This window comes from Oryctolagus cuniculus, chromosome 14, assembly GCF_964237555.1.
Source record: "Oryctolagus cuniculus chromosome 14, mOryCun1.1, whole genome shotgun sequence".
NCBI classification, from domain to species: domain Eukaryota; kingdom Metazoa; phylum Chordata; class Mammalia; order Lagomorpha; family Leporidae; genus Oryctolagus; species Oryctolagus cuniculus.
In genome coordinates, this window is record NC_091445.1 from 65,993,859 (window position 1) to 66,018,299 (window position 24,441).

General features: G+C 42.2%; 1 protein-coding gene across 7 annotated transcripts in view; it reads right to left on the reverse strand.

Moving 5' to 3' along the window:
• Positions 1-24,441, reverse strand: part of TTC33 (tetratricopeptide repeat domain 33) — a 75,225-nt gene that overhangs the window by 45,596 nt on the left and 5,188 nt on the right. For all 7 annotated transcript variants that reach the window (XM_051853785.2, XM_008262149.4, XM_008262146.4 and 4 more), the window contains exon 2: positions 22,663-22,884. In XM_051853785.2, the coding sequence (XP_051709745.1) occupies positions 22,663-22,883 (221 nt within the window). In that variant the 5' untranslated portion in view covers position 22,884. The remainder of the gene's footprint in view (positions 1-22,662; positions 22,885-24,441) is intronic.

Below are 24,441 nucleotides of genomic sequence, written 5' to 3' on the forward strand. Positions count from 1 at the left end.
CCCGGTTGTGACGCTGGATTCTGTCCCAGATGCTCCTCTTCCAGTCCAGCTCTCTGCTGTGGCCTGGGAAAGCAGTGGAGGATGGCCCAGGTGCTTGGGTCCTGCACCAGCATGGGAGACCAGGAGGAAGCACCTGGCTCCTGGCTTCGGAACGGCGCAGGGCGCTGGCAGTAGAGGCCATTTAGGGGGTGAACCAATGGAAAAGGAAGACCTTTCTCTCTCTCTCTCTCTCTCACTGTCTAACTCTACCTGCCAAAAAAAATAATAAAAAAATATAATAAAACAGTAAAATCTAGTCAACTTGGATTGGATATGGGGAGTGAAAAATGGAAAGAAATACAGGATGGCTCTCATTGTGGGCTGTGACCGAAGCTTACTGCCTGATTCCTTATTGGGTGAAAGCATCTCAGGGAAGCAAGCCTGAGGAGAAAGAGGTCAGGAAGGAAACAGAACATATACGAGGCCACTTTCACAAATACAAATGACTGCTGATCTTCTAGAACTTCTTCAGAGAAACCATATTAAATCACTGTGTCATGGAAACAGGCCACTCGAGAGAAAGAAGTAAAAAGGATTACCTACAAGCCCCCTCTCATACCATTGGTCAAAATCTGCTTCTCAATGCTTTTGACCCTCTGGTCGTGTGATCCAGTCCCTTCAGAACCTCTACACATCTAATCTGGTCTGTGTCAAGGTGTGATGGACTCAGTATCACACAATGGAACTTTCTGGTCAGTGACTGCAGCAGCCAGAGCTTTATGGTCACACAAACAGTGTGAGCTATCCCTAAAGCATAGAGTTTGAGGCAAGTAGAGCTAATTAGCTCTAGAATGGCACACAAACCAGCAGAGTTGATTTGTAGCTTTTGGGCTTAAGTAACTGGATAAATGATGATACTTTTAACTAACATGGAAAAGACTAGAAAGCACCAGGTGTTTGGGAGAAAAGTCAGGCATTCTTCTCTGTGAATGTTAAATTTGATACTAATTACAGGTACAAATAGCTATAAAGCAAGAATTGGCGGGGCCGGCGCCATGGCTCACTTGGTTAATCCTCCACCTGCAGTGCCGCTATCCCATATGAGCACAGGGTTCTAGTCCCGGTTGCTCCTCTTCCAGTCCAGCTTTCTGCCGTGTCCCTGGAGGGCAGTGCAGGATGGCCTAAGTGCTTGGATGCCTGTACCCGCATGGGAGACCAGGAAGAAGCACCTGGCTCCTGGCTTCGGATCAGTGCAGCCATATCGGCCATTTGGGGGGGAGTGAACCAACAGAAGAAGACCTTTCTTTGTGTCTCTCTCTCACTGTCTATAACTCTACCTGTCAAAATAAATAAATAATAAAAAAGAATTGGCGATTTAAGAAATTGTAGTTCAGGCGGGAACACAGCACTGCAGGCATATATTTGATAGTCAGCAGTACACACACAGTATTGAATGCCAAAACTACATAACTTTTTAAATAATTTTTTATTTATATAAGGTGAACAAATTCCATGTATTTCATAAACACAGATTTAGGAGCACAGTGCTATTTCCCACCCTTACTTCACTCCCACCCAAGGTCCCACTGTCCCCTTCTTCCTTTCCTCATTCTTTCTTTACATTTTTACAATAACATACTTTCTGTTTATTTTATATTCATAAGCTCAACCCTCTACTGAGTTAATAATTCAACAAATACTAGGAAGAAGAAAACACTAATTCAACATTAGAAACAAGGACTGTAAACAAAAATCAAATCTCAAAATGTCCATTTCATCTACATTACATTTTTTGTACTCTATTAGTTACCACAGATCAGGGAAAACATATTTGTTTTTTTTTGAGACTAACTTATTTCATAATGGTTTCCAGTTATACCCATTTTGTTGCAAATGACAATTTCAATTTTTTATGGCTTAGTAGTACTACATGGTTTATATATACCACATTTTCTTTATCTAGTCATCGGTTGATGGATACCTTGGTTGATTCCATATCTTGGTTACTGTGAACTGAGCTGCAATAAACATGGGGACAGAACTCTTACATAATATGATTTAATTTCATTTCCAAGACTGAGATGGCTGGGTTATATGGTAGATCTATTTTCAGATTTCTGAGTTATCTCCATACTGTCTTCCACAATGGTTATATTAGTTTACATTCCCACCAACAGTGGAGTAGGGTATCGTTTTCCCTACATCCTCACCAGCATTTATTGTTTTTTGATTTCTGTATGAGAGCCATTTCTAACTGGGGTGAGGTAAAACCTCATTGTGGTTTTGATTTGCATTTCCCCGACGGCTAGTGAGCCTAAGCATTTTTTCATGTGTCTGTTGGCCATTTAAATTTCTTCTTCTCAAAAATGCCTGTTCAAGTCCTTTGCCCATTACTTAACTGGGTTGGGTGTTTTGTTGTTGAGTTTCTTGAGCTATTTATAAGTTCTGAATATTAATCCTTTATCAGCTGCATAGCTTGCAAATATTTTCTCCCATTCTGTCAGTTGCTTCTTCACATTCTTGAGTGTTTCCTTTGCAGTACAGAAGTTTCTTAGCTTGATGTCATTCCATTTGTCTATTTTTGCCTTTATTGCCTATTCTTCTGGGGCCTTTTCCAAGAAGTTTTTGCCTATGCCAATTTTTTTGAAGAGTTTCTCCAATGTTCTCCTTTAGTAATTTGATGGCAATGGGTCATAGATTTATATCTCTGCTCCATTTTCAACTGATTTTTGTATAAAGTGTAAGGTAGGGTCTTGCTTCGTACTTACACATGTGGAGATCCAATTTTTCCAACCCCAATTGTTGAAGAAACTGTCCTTTCTCCAGAGATTGATTTTAGCTACTTTGTCAAACATTAGTTGGTTGTAGATGCGTAGACTGATTTCTGGGGTTTCTTTTTTTTTTTTTTTACAGGCAGAGTGGACAGTGAGAGAGAGAGACAGAGAGAAAGGTCTTCCTTTGCCGTTGGTTCACCCTCCAATGGCCGCCGCGGCTGGCGCGCTGCGGCAGGCGCACCGCGCTGATCTGATGGCAGGAGCCAGGAGCCAGGTGCTTTTCCTGGTCTCCCATGGGGTGCAGGGCCCAAGCACCTGGGCCATCCTCCACTGCACTCCCTGGCCACAGCAGAGGGCTGGCCTGGAAGAGGGGCAACCGGGACAGAATCCGGCGCCCCGACCGGGACTAGAACCCGGTGTGCCGGCGCCGCTAGGCGGAGGATTAGCCTAGTGAGCCGCGGCGCTGGCCTTGGGGTTTCTATTCTGTTCCATTGGTCTAACATATCTATTTTCATGCCAGTACCAGGTGGTTTTGCTAATAACTGCCTTGTAGTATGTTTTAAAATTTGGTATTCAGACACCTCTAGCTTTGTTTTTGTTGTTTTAGATTGCTTTAGGGGCCAGCACTGTGGGGCAGAAGGTTAAGCTGCTATATGCAATGCCAGCATCCCTTATCGGCACTAGTTTGAGTCCCAGCTGATCCACTTTCAACTCAACTCACTCTTAATGGCCTAGAAAAGCTGCAGACGATGGTCCAAGTGCTTGGGCCTCTGAACCCATATGGAAGACCCAGAAGAAGCTTCTGGCCTCTAGCTTTGGCCTGGCCCAGCCCTGGACACTATGGCCTTTTAGGAAGTGAACTAGCAAATAGAAGATCTTTCTCTCTCCCTCTCTGTCTCTGTCCTTCCCTCTCTATATATAATTCTGACTTATAAATAAATAAATATTTTTAAAAAGATTGCTTTAGCTATTCAGGGTCTCATGTTTTCATATGAATTTTAATGTCATTTTTTTCTAGATCTGAGAAGAATGTTGTTGGTATTTTGACTGGGATCACACTGAATCTGTAAATTGCTTTCAGTAGTATGAACATTTTGATGATACTAATTCTTCCAATCCACCAACATGCCCAGACCCCTGCCAACCCTCCCAGCCAGACTCAAAGTCAACAGGGAACATGGATTTTCCCTCTGGTAAAATCTGGTCGAGCATGGGCAATACCCACTGCAGCCTCTACTGGCATCAAGATAGTGTCTTCTCCCTGCCAGTCACCAGGTGCCTTTGCTGGGGGATGGGGAAAAAGAAAAGCATTTTTCCTTCACTGCATTAGGCTGGTACCCTGCCTCCCATGAAGGCTCCAAGTCAGATTCAAAGTCAGTGTGGTTCACAAGGTTCTTCCTCAGGCAATATCACCAGTGGCACAGGTTACCACAGTCTGCTCTCATCTCACTTTCAGCAGCCGGTGCCTCCAGAGACTACATAACTTTAAAATCGAAAAGACTACACTGAAGGGGGTCTTCAAAAAGTTCATGAAGAGGCCGGCACTGTGGCACAGCAGGTAAAGGTGCTACCTGTGACATCGGTATCCCATATGGGTGCCAGTTAATGTCTTGGTTGCTCCATTTCCTACCCAACTACCTGCTAATGGCCTGGGAAAAGCAGCAAAAGACGGCCCAAGTTTCCACGTGGGAGACACAGAAGCTCCTATCTTTGGCCTAGCCCAGTGCTAGCCATTGCGACCATTTAGGGAGTGAACCAGAGGATGGAAGGTGCCTCTGCCTCTCTCTCTCTTTCAAATAAAACAAATAAATCTTTAAAAAAGTAAAAAGGAAATGCAGTGTGAACGAAAAGAGAGGAACAAATGATCCAAGTGTGAGAGGGGATCTTTTTAGAAACAATGTTTCCTAGGAGGGCAATAAGCCAAGGGGTCTAGCACAGCAGTGAAGAAGTGGGCCTTTCAATGTGGTATGGTGGATTAAGCAGACACCTGCAGTGCCAGCAGCCCATTTGAGCGCCAGGTCAAGACCCAGCTGCTCCATTTCCAATCCAGCTCTCTGCTATGGCCTGGAAAAGCAGTAGAAGATGGCTCAAGTCCTTGGACCCCTAAGCCCATGTGGGAGACCCGGAAGAAGCTCCTGGCTCCTGGCTTCGGATTGGCACAGATCTGGCCATTGAGGTCAATTGGGGAGTGAAACAGTGGGTGGAAGACTTCTCTCTCTCTTTCTGCCTTTCCTTCTCTCTGTGTAACTCTTTCAAATAAATAAATAAATATTAAAAAGAAAAGAAGAAGTAGGCCTTTGATAACAGCAGGTAACTTCATTACACAGAATGAGGATAAACAGTATGGTTACAGGTACAGCCAGATTGAAAGACAGGCAAATCATTGTCATTAAACACACTGATACAGGCTAGCGGCAGAATGTATACCATACAGCTATACTACTCTCAAATGCACTTTGGTTGGTAAAGCTTTTTAGATAGAGATAAAATTCATGTTAAATTATGATTATTTTCCTCCTTCACACATACAGACGCTGATTCTAACAAAAATTTTAGCTATATAATTTTAGCTATATAATCAAATATCACCATCTAGTGGCTGAAATCTTAAAAACCAATTTATCAAAATTGAGAACTGCACTGTGACTCTTTAGGTTTATACTGATAAGTTATAATTCTAAACACAGACATTTGAGCAAAATAATGAAAAGAAAAAATTTAATATTACATGACATGTACCAATAACATACACTCCTAAAATACAATACCCAGTGCTTACTATTGCTATTAAAACTAATACTACTACTATTACTACAATACTTAGTGCTTACTATTTCCCAGGCAGGATGCTGTGATCTGTTAGTTGGACTTGTTCTTTAACCCTTCAATATTTCATGAAATCTGTATCTTCATTATACATATGAGGAAACCAGAAACTAACAGACAAGTTAATAACCTGCCCAGGGTTTATAAAAAGAGAAACAATAAAGCTAGGGTTTTAATTGAGGAAATCTGGCTTCATAATCCACATTCTTACTAACTATACTCACTATTCTGTCTCTTTAACCAAGATTATTTAGAGGTTAGGCAGGAGAGTAAGCCAGGTTTTTGTTACAAAGAACTATTTACAGTCTAAGGTAAAAATTCAGAATTTAAGAATAACTCAGTTGCTAATCATATTTTCCTAAAAGTTGCTATCAGTCCTTACTGATAAAGTGCGCTGAAGGAGACTCTGTGACGCTAAGAACTGAGCTTGCTTTCAAGGAGGAATGACAAAACATTTTGATCATGCTACATTCCATGTGTTCAGACAACTCTAAGTGCTCAAGAAAACTGAATGAGAAAATATAAAGCGTTGAGGAACAAAAGAAAGGAAAATCACAAAAGGGCCAAAGAATGTATCCTCCGAAGCAGGTCCTCTTCACCAATCTTCCTTCCCCTTTTCTCTAGCATTTCATCCAGAGGAAGACTTCCTGTCTACCATTCTAAGAACTACTACCCATTCAAAACTCGTCTATACTTTCTTTCACTTACTCCTATACAAAAAGAATCTAAAGTTTAAAAATGTTAAGTGTTATACATCCTTTGAGATGTTAAGTTGAAGAGATAGGATTCAAACTCAAGACTTGTGAATACATGCAACTGCAAAAAGCCCCATTCTACACCTACATTAAGCCTGGTAACTTCTGCCACGGCCTCACACGTGGTGCACAAGAGGTACTGAGACAGGGTGATAAAATGTTCAGATCACAGAATTTGCGATCTGCAGATCCATAACTTTACTGATATATGAACTGTAACTTCTAACAATTAACTTTAAAAATAGCAAATTCAGAACAAAAATACATTCAAAACAAGCACAGAGTTGCATGAAACAAACACAGAATTGTTTTACATCTGACAAGCACTCAACTTTGGTTTTTGTAAATCAATTTATTGGAACAAAATGTATATACCACAAACATGTACCCACTTAAAGCATAGTGTTTGATGAGTTTTGACAAATATAAGCACTCGTAAAAGCTGCCACGATAAAGAACATATTATATTTTTCATATTTAGATGTTTCTTCTTCTTTTTCTTAAGATTTATTTATTTATTTGAAAGTCAGAGTTACACAGAAGGAGAAGGAGAGGCAGAGAGAGAGAGAGAGAGGTCTTCCATCCTCTGGCTCACTCCCCAAATGGCCACAATGGCCAAAGGTAGGCTGATCTGAAGCCAGGAGCCAGGAGCTTCCTCCAGGTCTTCACACACAGGTGCAGAGGCCCAAGAACTTGGGCCATCTTCTACTGCTTTCCCAGGCCATAGCAGAGAGCTGGATCGGAAGTGGAGCAGCCAGGACTCAAACGGGAACCCATATGGGATTCTGGCACTGCAGGCGGTGGTTTTTTACCTGCTATGCCACAGCACCAGCCCCTTCTTTTTCTTTATCTTTGATTTCACCCCTTTATTACATTCATATTTCCCTTTGAATATTTGAAAAGAGTTTGTTACCATGTTAACTTCATTGTCTATTACTTCCATCATACATGCTATTTCTGAGTATTTGCACTGACGAACTAGTTTCCTGTTATGGGTCACATGGGCAAGTCTAGTAACTTTTGATTGAAGGCTGAACATTTTAAGTGTTACACTACTGCCTGGAAACTTTTGAATCTGTTCTGGCAGGTAGTTCACTTTTGTATGTTTGAACACTTCAAAAAATTCTTTTTTAAGCTCTGTTAGGGCAAGTTCTGACAGCCTTCCCTCCAGGGATAGTGCATAATAGTGAGGCATAATCCCTCTGGTGACGCCACTGAACATCCTGGTGACCACTAAAGACACTCCAGTCTGGATATTTGAAACTTGAATACGTCTCTATGTATGAACTCTTGAGAATTGTTCAGCTTACGCTTTCCCAGTTATTTTGCCTAGACTAACAGAATCTCTTCCACAGCTGCTTGGCCTAATATTCAACAAAGTCTCAAGGGGACTTCATAAAGATCTTTAGACCTTTTCTCTAAGTAGCTCTTCCTTCTCTGGTAGTATTTTTTTTTTCTTTAAAGATTTATTTATTTATTTAAAAGTCAGAGTTACACAGAGAGAGAAGGAGAGGCAGACAGAGAAAGAGAGAGGACTTCCATCTGCTGGTTCACTCCCCAATTGGCCACACCAACCAGCACTACACTGACCCAAAACCAGGAGCCAGGAGCCAGGAGCTTCCTCCAGGCCCAAAGACTTGGGCCATCTTCCACTGCTTTCCTACGCCATAGCAGAGAGCTGCATCAGAAGTGGAGCAGCCAGGATTCGAACCAGTACCCATATGGGATGCCGGCACTGCAGGTGGCAGCTTTACCCACTACGCCGCAGCGCTGGGCCCTCTCTGGTAGTCCTTACAACTTCTAGTTTCCTTCAACTCTCCAAAATCCAATCTCCATCACCTCAACTCAATGAGACCACTGAGATCTGTCTGGTTTCCCCGTCTATGTGCTTACAACCTGGAAACTGGCTCTCAGGTAGAAAATAAGGGAGCTTATAGGGAGCTTATTTGTGTCCCTTCTCTTAAAAATCAGTCTTGTACTAGTTATTGTCCATTATTTGAAAACAATTGTTTCATATCCTCTGTCCAATTTTTCAGTTGTTTGGGGTTTTCCAGGTCTAGTTCTAAATACTCTCTCACGGTTCTAAGTGAAAGTCCACATCTAATTTTTAAAGTATTTTCACAACCATCATTGGACTTTAGCCTCACAAAACCCCATGAAACAAATAACATTGAAAGTGAATGGGAATGGCACTGTGGTGCAGTGGGTATAAGCCCGGACCTGCAGTGCCAGCATCCCATATGGGCACCAGTTCAAGTCCCGGCTGCTCCACTTCCAATCCAGCTCCCTGCTATGGCCTGGGAAGGCAACAGAGAATGGTCCAAGTGCTTGGGGCTTTGCGCTCACATGGGAGACCTGGAGAAAACTCCTGGCTCCTGGCTTTGGCTAAGCCCAGCTCCAGTCGTAGCAGCCATTTAGGGAGTGAATGAGCAGATGGAAGACCTCTCTCTCTCTGGCTCTACCTCTCTCTGTAACTCTTTCAAATAAATAGACTTTAAAAAAAAAAAAAAGTGAAAGGATACACAACAAATCAAGGAGGCAGAACAATTAGAAATGTAATAATAATGTATTAACGGTAACAGTATGGGGGCAATGCTGTGGCGCAGCGGGTTAACGCCCTGGCCTGAAGTGCCAGCATCCCAGATGGGCACCGCTTGGAGTTCCCGCTGCTCCACTTCCTATCCAGCTCTCTGCTATGGCCTGGGAAAGCAGTAGAAGATGGCCAAGTCCTTGGGCCCCTGCACCCACCTGGGAGACCCGGAAGAAGCTCCTGGCTCCTGGCTTCGGATTGGCACAGCTCCAGCCATTGCAGCCAACTGGGGAGTGAACCATCGGATGGAGGAATTCTCTCTCTCTGCCTCTCCTCTTTCTGTGTAACTCTTTTAAATAAACAAATAAATCTTAAAAAAAAAAAAAAAAAAAAAAAAAAACCAGTAACACTAAGGATACTAGCAATAACCAAAGCTAATATTTATTGGGTCTATGCTAAGTATTAAGTCCCTGTTAAGTATGTTATATAAGTAAGTTCATTTCTTCATCATAGCAATGTTACAGTCAGGTATTTTTTCCAAGAGGAAAGCTAAATACAGAGAAGTAAAATGATTTGACTAATATTACAAAGCTAGTAAATGGTTGAGTTGTGATAAAACTAGGCTATCCAGCCCTAAGGCCCACTATACTGTATATATCGTTAGCTCCTATTATAGAAAGAAAGCCTTTTGTACACAAAAGAGCCTGAAAAATTGTGGAATATGGGATAATGGAAAAAGAATAAGATTCAGAATAGGGCAATTATTCTCAAATGCCACATAGTCACACAGAAGTACAACAGGAAAATTCTATTTTCAAAGGCCTTTATGGTTGGGCTAAGAAACAAAATACAGGGGCTGGTGCTGTGGCACAGTGGGTTAAGCATCCCATATGGGAACCTGTTTGAGTCCAGCTGCTCTACTTCTGATCCAGCTCCCCACTAATGTGTCTGGGAAAGCAGCAGAGAATGGCCCAAGCACTTGGGCCCCTGCACCCATATGGGAGAGCCTGATCGAAGTTCCTAGCTACCCGGCTATATCCCAGCTGCTCCACTTCTGATCCAACTCTCTGCTAATGATCTAGGGGGAAAAAAAGCAGCAGAAGATGGGCCCAGGTGTTTGGGCCCCTGCCACCCACATAAGAGACCTGAAAGAAGTTCCTGGCTCTTGGCAACAGCCTGCCCCAGCCCTGGCCATTGTGGCCATCTGGGGAGTGCAACAGCAGATGGAAGATCTCTCTTTCTCTCTCTCTTTGACTTTCAAATAAATAAATAAATATTTTTTCAAAAATGCATACTCGGTACATACAATGCAGCAAATTATAAAATAAAAATATTTTTATTATTTATTATTATTGAGCTGCAATACAGCTAAATAGTACAGTTTCATAAACATTGAGGACCTAGTAAGTGCCACAAGTTATTCCAAGAGCTGATGACACATTACAAGTTTCACAAAGTCCTCACCATCCTGGATTCTACATTTACACAGAAAAGAAACAACATATAAGTATACTGATATATAGGGTAATTTCAAAAAGGCAGAAATACTAAAAGCAAATTAAAAACAGGCTAATATGAAGAAGAGGAAGCACAAAGGTGCCCCTTGTTACAGAGGGGCTCACTGAGATGACATATCAGCAGACAGCTAAATAACAAGAAAAACATCACAAAACAGGAGAAAAGAGTTTTTCAGACAGAGGCATAACACAAAATTGCATAAGAACTTTATTCACAAAGCAAGGAAGTCCAAGGAGGCTACATGTAATTAAATGAGAGTGATTTAAGAAAGGTGACGTTGATTTGGTGAGCATGGAATGGTCATTTTTTTAATTTATTTAACTTAATTAATTTCAATCAAGCTTAATAGTTTCAGATATTTTTAAACTATTATTTCTATTTTTATTACACTTAGAGAAGCCAAACCACTCAATTCTACATGATTCCTTTGGTAGAATCTGTTCAGTTATTTTCTAAAGCTGTGTATACATTACTTCAAAACAAATGCTGAAGAACAAAATACTTAATCATCTCACAAAGTGCTCCACTCAAAGCATTCAATGCAGCTGATTTGAGTACTGTGACTCAATGTTTTGGCCTGCAGGCAGAAACAAGAATTATTTTGTTTATCTACAATGTTGATATCTCTCTTCTACCGCAGGAAATTCAGAGAGAATCCCATGGCAATAACGGAATAGCTTTTCCCTTCTACACACTAGTGTGGTCTGGAGAAAAGGCAAAAACAACAGTTAATGAACTTTTAACAGGCATTTACAGGAATTTCTAAGATGTTTTATGGATGTTCTGAAAGTGATTTCATAAATCTGGAAAGTTTACAATTGGTTTTCTTTTTTTTTTTTTTTTTTTTTTTTTGTCAGGCAGAGTGGACAATGAGAGAGAAAGACAGAGAGAAAGGTCTTCCTTTTTCCTTGGTTCACCCTCCAATGGCCGCTGAGGCTGGTGCGCTGTGGCCAGCACACCGCACTGATCCGAAGCCATGAGCCAGGTGCTTCTCCTGGTCTCCAATGCGGGTGCAGGGCCCAAGGACTTGGGCCATCCTCCACTTTTCTCCCGGGCCACAGCAGAGAGCTGGACTGGAAGAGGAGCAACCGGGACAGAATTCAACGCCCCAACCAGGACTAGAACCCGGTGTGCCGGCGCCACAGGCGGAGGATTAGCCTACTGAGCTATGGCGCCAGCCATCTAACAGTTAAAATGTTAATTGATCCTGACTGTTACTTATTTTCCACCTTACATTCCCAATTTGACATGCTAATATACTGTAGTTTAAGCACCATTTTGTTTTTTTTTTTTAATAGCATTTTTTTTTTTTGACTGGTAGAGTTACAGTAAGAGAGCCAGAGAGAAAGGTCTTCCTTCTGTTGGTTCACCCCCCAAATGGCCGCTGCAGCCGGTGCTGCACCCATCTGAAGCCAGGAGCCAGGTGCTTCTTCCTGGTCTCCCATGCGGGTGCAGGGGTCCAAGCACTTGGGCCATCCTCCACTGCCTTCCTGGGTCACAGCAGAGAGCTGGACTGGAAGAGGATCAACCGGGACTAGAACCCGGCGCCCATATGGGATGCTGGAGCCGCAGGCAGAGGATTACCCTAGTGAGCCACAGCGCCGGCCCTGACCATTTTCTTTTTTTCTTTTTTTTTTTTTTAAATATAAAAGGTTACACAAGAATCAAAAATAAAAGCAAACCTAAAAAGTAGTATGTCATTCAGTTTTGACTCATTTATGTCAAAAATCATTAATAAGGAATCTTATGGTAGAAGGAAGGAGGGAGAGAGGGAGGAAACAAAGAAAGAGAAAAGGTGTTTCTTACTTACTACTTCCTTTTATTTTAATTTCTCAAAGTCTTCAATTGCACATGGAAGATACCAGTCAAAGGCACACAGGCCTGATTTTTAGATGTATGGGTCATCTGAAGAATATTCTTTCCCAACCAAAGACGCATTCAGATACTACTGTTGGTAATAGATCTATCTTCTAAAAATCAAATAAATAGTGCAAATAAATCAACAGTTCTCATATTGTGAAAACCAATTTTCCTAATATATTTTCTTCAACAATAAATGTTTTAAAATTTTTAGGAAGGGGCCAGCATTGTGACAATGTGTTAAGCTGCAGCCTGCAATACTTGCATCCCATACTAGGGTGCTGGAGGTCCCGAGTGCTAAGAGCCGTTCTGCTTCTGATCCAGCTAATGCGCCTGGGAAGGCAGCAGAAGATGACCCAAATACCTAGACCTCTGACTCACTCATGAGACCCAGACAGAGTTCCAGACTCCTGGATTCAACCTTGACCACCACAGGCTACTGTGGCCATTTGGGGAGTGAACCAGCAAGTGGAAGATATCTGTCTCTAATATCTCTCTCTCTCCCCCTCCCTCCCTCCATCCCTTTCTCTGACCCTCTGCCATTCAAATAAATAAAATAAAATCTGAGAAAATAAAATGTGGGGAGCAGGGCCCGTCGCCCGGGAGACAAATAAGTACTAAGACTGGATAAATAAATACTGAGATTACCAAGACTAGACTAAACTACTGGAACTGCTAAGACTAACTCTATGCATCTGATCTCCCACCATATGGCGCTGAGAGGGAGTAAACAACTTCCACACAGCTGCCTCACCAATTCGACTAACAAGCTGCAGGAGCTGATCCTGCCCCTGATTGGAGGAGAGCAGCGTGCTCAGCGTGTGGGGAGAGAACGCCAGCAGAGCTGGGATTGGTGGAAGAGGACTATAAAGGAGGAGAGAGACAACATGCAGGAGGAACATCTGAGGAACCCCTGAGAGAGCCGGCTGGTGGTGTGCCTCTCCTCCGCGGAAGCGGGGGAAGCAGCGGGGGTGCCACCCCTCCGCGGAGGCAGGGTTGGGGGAGCAGCAGCAAACCCGGGAAGGGCCGGGGAAAGAGAACAGCGCAGGGTCTGGTGTCGTTCCTCCGCAAATGGGGGAGCAACAATAAAATAACATTTTTATGAAAATCTGGCTCTCAATGGAGCAAACTGAAGGACACAGGTACAGTATCTTTCCAACAGCTACACTAACAGAGACAACAACCTAATGTTAGTTATCTTCCAATACAATACAACATAAAGCACAAACTTCACCTATCACATACTCTTGCCAAAAATGATGAGACTTTAAATCAAATCTGCACACATTACTCAGTTTATAAGAAATACCTGAGATAGAACAGTGGGTATAGAAAAAAATCAAAAGAGAAACCAAAAAATTTCTGGAAACAAATTAAGATGACAAGACATCACTTCAAAACTTATGGGATATAGCAAAAACAGTGTTAAGAGGGAAGTTTACAGCACTTGGTGCCTCTATGAAAAATTGGTAGGTACCAAATAAATGAGCCATCAATGCATCCCAAGGACTTAGAAAAACAGCAACAAGCCAAACTACAAATTAGTAGGAGGGAAGAGATAATTAAACTTAGAGAAGAAATAAACAAAATTAAAAACAAAAACACAGAAAAAAAGATCAGTGGAATTGGGGCTGGCGCCATTGCACAGTAGGTTAATCCTCCGCCTGTGGCGCCAGCATCCCATACGGGCACCAGTTCTAGTCCCGGCTGCTCCTCTTCTGATCCAGCTCTCTGCTGTGGCCTGGGAGAGCAGTAGAAGATGACCCAAGTCCTTGGGCCCCTGCACAGGTGTGGGAGACCGGGAAGAAGCTCCTGGCTCCTGGCTCCGGATTGGCACTGCTCTGGCCGTTGCAGCCATTTGGGGAGTGAACCAACGAAAGGAAGACCTTTCTCTCTGTCTCTTCCTCTCATTGTCTGCTAACTCTATTTCTCAAATAAATAAACAAAATCTTAAAAAAAAAAAAAAATCAATGGAATTAAGAGTTTTTTAAAAACCAAGGAAAATTGATATACCACTGGCTCAACTAACCAAAAATAAAAAAAGGAGGAAAAGACCCAAATCAATAAAATTAGAGATGAAAAAGTAAATGTAACAAAATATATCAGAAAAATAAAAAATCATCAGGAATTACTACAAAGAGCTGTATGTCAACAAACTGGGAAACCTAGAAGAAATGGATAGCTTTCTGGATGTAAACAACCTACCAAAATTGAGCCATGAAGACAAAGAAAACCTAAACAGACAAATAACCAAATCAGAGATTGAACCAGTAAAAAGGCCCACCCAACAAAGAAAATACCAGGACTGATGGCTTCACTGCTGAATTCTACCAGACATTTAAAGAACTAACTTCAATTCTTCTCAAGCTATTCAAAACAAGTGAAAGGGAGGGAATCCCCCCAAACACCTTCTATGAAGACAGCATCACATTCATTCTTAAACCTGAAAAAGATACAACAGAGAAAGAGAACTATAGACCAATTTCCCTGATGAACATAGATGCAAAATTCCTTGACAAATTATTGATTAATCAAATCCAACAACACATCAAAAAGATTATTCACCCAGACCATGTGCGAGTTATCCCTGGTGTACAGGGATGGTTCAACATTTGCAAATCAATAAATGTGATGCATCACATTAATAAGCTGCAGAACAAAAACCGTATGGTTATCTCAACAGATACATTTGATAAAATGATAAAATACAATATCACGGGCGGGCGCTGTGGTGCAGTGGGTTAAAGCCCTGGCATCCCATATGGGTGCCAGTTCTAGTCCTGGCTGCTCCTCTTCTGATCCAGCTCTCTGCTATGGCCTGGGAAAGCAGTAGAAGATGGCCCAAGACCTTGGGCCCCTGCACCCATGTGGGAGACCTGGAGGAAGCTTCTGGCTCCTGGCTTTGGATTGGCACAGCTCTGGCTGTTGCAGCTATCTGGGTAGTGAACCAGCAGATAGAGGACCTCTCTTTCTGCCTCTACCTCTCTCTGTAACTCTGTCTTTCAAATAAATAAAATAAATCTTAAAAAAAAAATACAACATCTTTTCAGGATGAAAACCTTAAGCAAACTGGGTACAGAAGGAACAATCAAGGCAATCTGTGACAAATACACGGTCAGCATACTATTGAATGAGGAAAAGCCAGAAGCATTCCCCCTAAGATCTGGCACCAGACAAGGATGCCCATTCTCACCAATGCTATTTCAATATAGTCCTGGAAGTTTTAGCCAGAGCCATTAGGCAAGAAAAATAAACCAAAGGGATATAAATTGGAAAGGAGGAAGTAAAACTATCCCTATTTGCAGATGACATGATGCTATATATAGGGGATCCAAAAGACTCCATTGAGAGACTACTGGAAATCATAAAAGAGTTTGGTAAAGTGGCAGGATACAGAATAAACAAAGAAAAACCAATTGTCTTTGTATACAGAGACAACATCATGGCTGAGAAAGAACTTTTAAGATCAAGCCCATTCGTAATAGCTACAAAAAGAATCAAATACTTTGAAATCAATCAAGTATATCCAAGATCTCTATGATCAAGCTGAGAAGCTTCTGCACTACAAAAGAAACCACTCAGTTATGTGAAGAAGCAACCAACAGAATGGGATTAAATATTTGCAAACAATGCAACTGATAAAGGGTTATTATCTAGAATCTATAAAGAGATCAAGAAATTCAACAACAAAAAAAAAAAACAAACAATCCAGTTAAGAAATGAGCAAAGGACATAAACAGACATTTTTCAAGAGAGGAAATTCAAATGGCCAACAGACACATCAAGAAATGATCAGGATCACTAGCTATCAGGGAAATGCAAATCAAGTCCAAAATAAAGTTTCCCCTGACTCCAATTAGAATGGCTCTCATACAGAATCAACAAACAACAAATGATGGTGAGGATATGGAGAAAATCCACTGTTGGTGGGAATGTAAACTGGTCCAGCCATTATGGAAAACAGTACAGAGATAATTCAGAAATCTGAATATAAACCTACCATATGACCCAGCCATCCCACTCCTCGCAATTTACTCAAACCAAAAGAAATTAGCATATGAAAGAGTTATCTCTACCCCCATGTCACTGCAGCTCAATTAACAATAGCTAAGATATAAAATTGGGGATAGAGCTGTGGCATAGCAGGTAAAGCTGCTGCCTGCAGTGTTGGCATCCCATATGGGTGCTGGTTTGAGTCCTGGATGTTCCACTTCTGATCCAGCTCCCTGCTAATGGCTTGGGAAAGCAACAGAGGTTTGCCCAAGTCATTGGGCCCCTAAACCCACATGGGAGACCTGGAAGAAGATCCTGGATCCTGGCTTAGGATTGGCCCAGCTCTGGCAGTTTCGGCCATTTGGGGAGTGAACCAGCAAATGGAAGACTTTCTCTCTCTCTCTCTCTCTCTCTCCACCTCTGCCTCTCTGTAATTCTGCCTTTCAAATAAATAAATAAATCTTAAAAAAATAAAAACACACACACAAAGATATGTAATCAACCATATGTCCATCAACTGTTAACTGGGTAAAGAAATTATGGCATATATAAACTATGAGGTACTTGGGGTAATACTCAGCTGTAAAAAAAAAAAAAAATGAAATCTTATCTTTTGCAATAAGATGGACACAACTTAATATCATTATTCTTAGTGAACTACACCAGTCCCAAAAAGACAGATACCATATGTTTTCCCTTATCTAAGGGAAAGAATAGATTACCTAAAATGTAATGTATTAGGGTGAAATGGACATTCTGAGATTTGATGATCGTTTACAGCCCTTGTCTCTTCTGTTGAGCAACAGTGTTTTTCTTCCTTCATACTATCAGTTGAGCTTTTTTACTTAATGTAGGATTAACTTAATGACCATTAAGTAAACTCAAAGTAGATCTTTGTAAAAATTAAGAGTGGGTGAAGGGAGGAGAGAACTTCCACTTTGACTACGACCTTGTCTAAATATGATCAGAGTCGGTGAACTCAAAAGGCTTCCATAGCCTTGGCAACTCATCACAAGAGCCTAGGGTGATTACTGACGCCATAAACAAGAGTGTCAATTTGTTAAGTCAACAACAGCAGTCACTGTGCACTTACTCCTCATGTAGGATCTCTGTCCTTAATGTGCTGTACATTGTGATTTAATGCTATAACTAGTACTCAAACAGTATTTTTCACTTTGTGTTTCTATGTGGGTGCAAACTGTTGAAATCTTAATATATGCTAAACTGATATTCTGTATATAAAGAAAATTGAAAATGAATCTTGATGTGAATGGAAGAGGAGAAGGAGCGGGAGATGGGAGGGTTGCGGGTGGGGGGGGAGTTATGGGGGGAAGCCATTGTAATCCATAAGCTGTACTTTGGAAATTTATATTCATTAAATAAAAGTTAAAAAAAAAATTAAGAGTGGGAATGGGAGAGAGAGGAAGAAGTAGTATTGGAGCCTGGATAGGAGGAAGGGTAGGGTGCAAAGTATCACTATGGGAGCTGGCACAGTGGCACAGCGGGCAGAGCCACCACCTGTCAGTGCCAGCATCCCATATGGGCATCAGTTCAAGTCCTGGCTGCTCCACTTCTGATCTAGCTCTCTGCTATGGCCTGGGAAAGCAATGGAAGATGGCCCAACTCCTTGGGCCCCTGCACCCATGTGGGAGACCTAAAAGAAGCTCCTGGTTCCTGGCTTCAGATAGGCGCAGCTCCAGCTGTTGCAGCCAATTGGGGAGTGAACCAGAGGATGGAAGACCTCCCTCTCTCTCTGCCTCTCATCTCTCTCTGTGTAACTCTTTCAAATAAATCTTTTCTAAAAAAAAAAAAAAAAATCACTATGTTTCTAAATCTGTATATATGAAATACAACAAATTTATATAAATTAAAATTTAAAAATTAAAATTTTTTTTTAAATTTTAAAAAAGAGTTTTGCAGAGGCCAGAGTTGTGGTACAGCAAGTTAAACCATCACTTGTGATGTTGGCATCCCACCTAAGCACCAGTTTGAGTTCTGGCTGCTCCAATTTCACTCCAGTAGGGAAGGCTCCAGAAGATGGCCCAAGTACCTTGGCCCCTGCCAACCCCTTGTGAGGTCTTGATGGAGTTCCAGGCTCCTGGCTCTGGCATCGCCCAACTTAACACAAAAAGTTTTTCAGCATCAACAGAGGGATACAAGATTATCATACTTTCAACTTTAATATACATTAGAAATTTTCTTTAATCAGGGCTGGCATTGTGGCATGGTGGGCTAAGCCTCTGCCTGTGGTACAGCATCCCATATGGGCTCCAATCCTAGTCCTGGATGCTCCTCTTCTGATCCAGCTTTCTGCTATGGCCTGGGAAAGCAGAAGAAGGCTTAAGTGCTTGGGCCCCTGCGCCTATATGGGAGACCTGGAAGAAGCTCTTGGCTCCTGGCTTCAAAATGGTTCAGCTCTGGCACTGTGGCCATTTGGGGACTGAACCAGTGGTTGGAAGACCTTTCTCCCTCTCTCTGTCTGTAATTTTACCTCAAATAAATAAATAAAAAAAGAAAAGAAGGGGCTGGCACTGTGGCCCAACGGGTTAACGCCCTGGCCTGAAGCGCTGGCATCCAATATGGGCGCTGGTTCTAGTCCCGGCTGTCCTCTTCCAATCCAGCTCTCTGCTATGGCCTGGGTAAGCAGTAGAAGATGGCCCAAGTCCTTGGGCCCCTGCACCCGCATGGGAGACCAGGAAGAAGCTTCTGGCTCCTGGCTTCGGATCAGCACAGCTCTGGCTGTTGCGGCCATCTGGGGAGTGAACCATCGGATAGAAGACCTCTCTCTGCCTCTCTCTGGGTTCGAGTCCTGGTGACATTCTTGATTCCAGCTTCCTGCTAATGAGCATATGAGGAGGCAACAAATGATGACTAAAGTTCTTGTGCCCCTGCCCCTTACATGGGACACCTGGCTTGAGTTCTAGTCTCCTGGCTTCGGCCTTGTCCAGCCCTGGTTGTTGCAAGCATTAGGGGAGTAAACCTACACATGGAAGATCTCTGTCTCTGTCTCTGCCTCTCAAATAAAATTAAAATACATAAATAAATAAGTATAAATGCACATACAGAAAAGACATTGGGGTAAAAGTAAAAAAAACTAAATATGAGCATATTATGGAATTGTTAATTTTCACAAATTTGATAATGGTATGTCAGGTAACAAAATATCCTTATTCTTAGGAGAAGCATACTGAATTAGGTATCATTGTCATGATGTCTGCAACTTACTTTCATGTAAATCAGCCAAAATATATTCATACATACACACACACACACACACACACACATAATTATAGGTATATATATGAGAAAAAGATAAAAGAAATATTAAGAATTTTTGAGTCCAGCTAGAGGGATAACAGGGTTATACCACACTTTCAACTTTAATACAGTTTTGAAATGTTTCTTTAATTAAACAAAGTCCTGGGATGGGCATTCATCTCATATCAGTTTGCCTGGGTCTGAGTCCCAGCTCCTCTGCCAATTCCAGCTTCCTGTCAAAGTGCACCATGGAAGGCAGCAGGTAATATCTCAAATAGTTGAGTCCTCGCCACCTATATGGGAAATAAAGACTGAGTTCCCTTCACTCCTGGCTTCAGCCTGGCCCATTCCTGGCTACTGTGGTCATATGGGCAATGAATCAGCAAACAGGAGATCGCTCTCTCTCTTTCCCTCCTTGTCTATCATATAAATGCAAATAAATAAATAAATATTTCTTTAAAACAAAGGGAAGCTCAGAAAGCAAGCTGTTGTCCTAGCAATTAAGATGTCAATTAAGATACCCACATACTGGGGCCAAAGCAGTGGTACAGTGGATAAAGCCACTGTCTGTAGCACCAGACTTTCATATGAGCGCCAGTTCTACTCCCGGCTGCTCCTCTTCCAACCCAGCTCCTTGTTAATGTGCCTAGGAAAGCAGCAGAGGATGGCCCAAGTCTCTGGGCCCCCACATTCACATGGGAGACCCGAAAGAAGCTCCTGGCTCCTGGCTTCCAATCGACACAGCTCTGACCATAGCAGCCATTCTGGAAGTGAACCAGGGGATGGAAGACCCACCTCTCTCTCTCTCTCTTTCTCTTTGCCTCTGCCTCTCTGAAACTCTGCCTTTCAAATAAATAAATAAATCTTAAAAAACAAGTTTTATGTCTCTCTGTCATTCTTTCAAATAAACAAATCTTAAAAAAAAAAAAAATGCCCTCAACCCATATGAGAGTGCCTAGATTTGAGACCTCGCTCCATTCCTGACTCTAACTTGCCACTAATAAGTGGTATTGGCTCAAGTGATTGGGTTCCTGCCACTCTTGTGGGAGACTTGCATTGAGTTCCTGGCTCCCAGCCATTGCTGGTAACTGGGGAGTGAATCAGTATTGGGAACTCTGTCTCCTTGCCCCTCAAATAAACAAATTAAAAAAAAATTTTCTACCATAGACTATAAAAATACCACATGTATTTTTTTAAAAGATTTACTTATTTACTTGAAAGTCAGAGTTACACAGAGAGAGAAGGAGAGGCAGAGAGAGAGAGGTCTTCCATCAGCTGGTTCACTCCCCAACTGGCTGCAACGGCCAGAGATGCGCCGATCCGAAGCCAGGAGCCAGGAGCTTCTTCCGGGTCTCCCACATGGGTGCAGGGGCCGAAAGACTTCAGCCATCTTATAATGCTTTCCCAGGCCATAGCAGAGAGCTGGAAAGGAAGTAGAGCAGCCGGGACTCATACCGGCGCTCACATGGGATGCCAGCACTGCAGGCAGAGGCTTTTCCCACTACCCACAGCACCGGCCCCACCATATGTATTTTCCTCTGTTAACTGGATCATTTTACCTTTCATATTCAAATTTTAATCCATCTAAGATCCATCATTGTATATGGAACTAGAAATAAACTCGGTTTTACTTTCTTCTATACAGTAATTCAATTTTCTGAATACAACTTACTGAACAATTTGTCTTTTTCCCATTGACTTATATAAAAATGATTTCCAGTCCTTCTGAAAGAACTAAGCAGAGGAAGAAGAAAGGAATAAAAAGGCAAGAAAAAGAGGAAAAGAAAAAGATGGGCCATCATTATGGTGTAATGGATAAAGGCATTCCATATGGGTGCCAGCTTGAGTCCTGGTTGCTCCACTTCCAATGCAGCTCCCTGCTAATGTGTCTGAGAAAGCAGCAAAGGATGGCCCAAGTCCTTGGACCCCTGCCATCCACGTGGGAGACCTGAAAGAAGCTCTTGGTCTTGGCTTTGACCAGCCCAGCTCTGGCCGTTGAGGCCATTTGGGGAGTAAGCCAGAGGCTGAAAAATCTCTCTGTCTCTCCCTCTCTCTTTGTAAACTGTGCCTTTGAAAGAGAAAAGAGAGAAGAGAGAAGAGAGAAGAGAGAAGAGGGAAGAGGGAAGAGGGAAGAGGGAAGAGGGAAGAGGGAAGAGGGAAGAGGGAAGAGGGAAGAGGGAAGAGGGAAGAGGGAAGAGGGAAGAGGGAAGAGGGAAGAGGGAAGAGGGAAGAGGGAGGGAGAAGAGAGAAGAGAAGAGAAGGAAGAAGGGAGAGAAGGAGGGAAGGAGGGAGAAAGAAAGAAAAGGGGCCGGTGCTGTAGTGTAGTGGGTAAAGCCCCCACCTGAAGTCCCGGTATCCCTTATGTGCACCAGTTTGAGTCCCAGCTGCTCCACTTCCAATCAAGCTCTCGGCTATGGCCTGGGAAAGCAGCAGAAGATGGCCCAAGTCCTTGGGCCCCTGCACCCACGTGGGAGACCCGGAGGAAACTCCTGGCTCCTGGCTTCAGATCGGCATCAGCTCCGACTGTTGCGGCCAACTGGGGAGTGAATCAGCGGATACAAGACCTCTCTCTCTCTCTCTCTCTCTGCCTCTCCTTCTCCCTCTGTGTAACTCTCACTTTCAAATAAATAAATAAATCTTTTAAAAAAAAATCAAGAACATATAGGAAAAGCATTGAGAGATTATTAGTTAAGGGAAGGAAATGAATAAAGGGAGCTATTATCAAAATCTATGCACAAAATCATTTTCACATAAATAAATAACAAAGGATTGCCAAACTTTTTTTTTAATGTGTATGCCCTTAAAACCATTCACTAAATGCCTAGCCTACCTAGCATATAATTGCATAAGGACAAAGTTCACAAGGATTATACTACCTCCCACTAATGGTAAATTGGATTACATTTCACTAGGCATTTACCTGTTTTAAACAGAATAATGATGCAAAGCAGAGACTATTTTATGCTAAAAACTATTTTACAAGCGTTGACATTTCTTCCTGATCATAGGAATTTTTAGGTGACTAGAAATACCTTATTACTTTAATTAATTCAGTATGTAGGCTAGATTTTAGAAACATAATTTATAGAATTCCTAACTATTCACCTCATTACTGACAGTGAGCCAGAAAATATAAACTGTTGTTCATAAGAAAAGTCTAAAAACACACCTTTTATTTTCAGCCAAATTCGCTCCTTCGTCCTTCAGCTGTTTACTTTTCTCAGCACAGCCTTCAAGGAGAACTTCCTTCCGACGTTTAACAGCGTGAAGCCAATTCCCTTCATCACTCTCAGGGACATCCTTCTCATCAGCAGCTTCAGCTTCAAACTGCTGGGAAGTGACCCTGGAGACTTTCTCACCAATTTTCCTCTTCCACCCAAAGGATGCCATCCTGGAAAAATATAAAGCAGCAGCTTTAAAATTCAAACTTGGACTTTCCTACAAATATGACCACCAACAGGTGAATAAGGAAAAGAATATCAGCATTTTTTAATCCCTAACTGGTAGATCTGGGCGATAACCATTGACAGTTACTAACATCACAGAGAAATATGACTGGACATTCTGCCCCACCTCATGAGGGCGGCACACCAACCCATGAAGTACTCTTCTGAAAATTAACATTCAATTAGATCAGGTCTCTACCAGATGATAAGAAATGAAGTAAGCATGCTCTGTAACGCATCAGACACGTAGAGAGAAGGAAATCAAAACTAAAGATAAATAAAACTGGTTTCTTTAAGAAATAAACTGCTAGGAGAAAAATGAGAATTTACTCTTCAATTAAGAGACTTAAGAGACAAACTAACCAAACATGTGTGACTCTTGTTTTACTTCTGACTCAATAAAAAACAACAGGGAGTAAACACCTCAGGAAACAGGAGAAATGAGAACACTATGTATTTGATGATATTAAGGAATCATTGCTTTTTTCTGTCAGAATAGTACTGCGATTTTGTTTATTTTAATAAAACATCTTTAAGAAATACATACTGAAATATTCCATTTGAAATTACATGATACCAGCCGGCGCCGCGGCTCACTAGGCTAATCCTCCGCCTGCGGCACCGGTACTCTGGGTTCTAGTCCCAGTTGGTCCTCTTCCAGTCCAGCTCTCTGCTGTGGCCCGGGAGGGCAGTGGAGGATGGCCCAAGTCCTTGGGTCCTGCACCTGCATGGGAGACCAGGAGGAAGCACCTGGCTGCTGGCTTCAGATCAGCGCAGTGCACCAGCCGTAGCAGCCATTTGGGGGGTGATCTAACGGAAGGAAGACCTTTCTCTCTGACTCTCTCTCTCTTACTGTCTAACTCTGCCTGTCAAAAAAATAAAAATAAATTACATGATACCTATAAATTATTCCAAAGTAATCGGCAGGCATGGAGAGTACAGCGAAGGAAAAGATACAGATGAAATAAGACTGATTTGAAGGGGCTTGCAGTATGGCGCAGCAGTTTAAGCCACTCCTTGTCAACACCAGCATCCCATAAAGGCACCAGTTCAAATGCCAGCTGTTCCACTTCCGATCCAGTCCTCTGCTAATGTGCCTGGGAAAGCAGTGAAGATGCCCCAAGTGCTTGGGCCCCTGCACCCATGTGGGAGACCCAGTGTAAAAGCCACTATGGAAGACAGTTTGGAGATACCTCAGAAATCTGAATGTAGACCTGCCATATGACCTAGCCATCCCACTCCTGGGAATTTACCCAAGGGGAATGAAATCAGCAAATAAAAGGGTTATCTGCACCCCCATGTTTATCGCACTACAATTCAAAATACCTAAGACACGGAATCAACGTAAATGTCTGTCAACTGAAGATTGGATAAAGAAAACTATGGGATATGTACACAATGGAACACTACACAGAGTTTTAAAAAAAATGAAGTCCGGTCATTTACAATAAAATGGATGAATCTGGAAAACTTCATACTTAGTGTAGTAAGTCAGTCCCAAA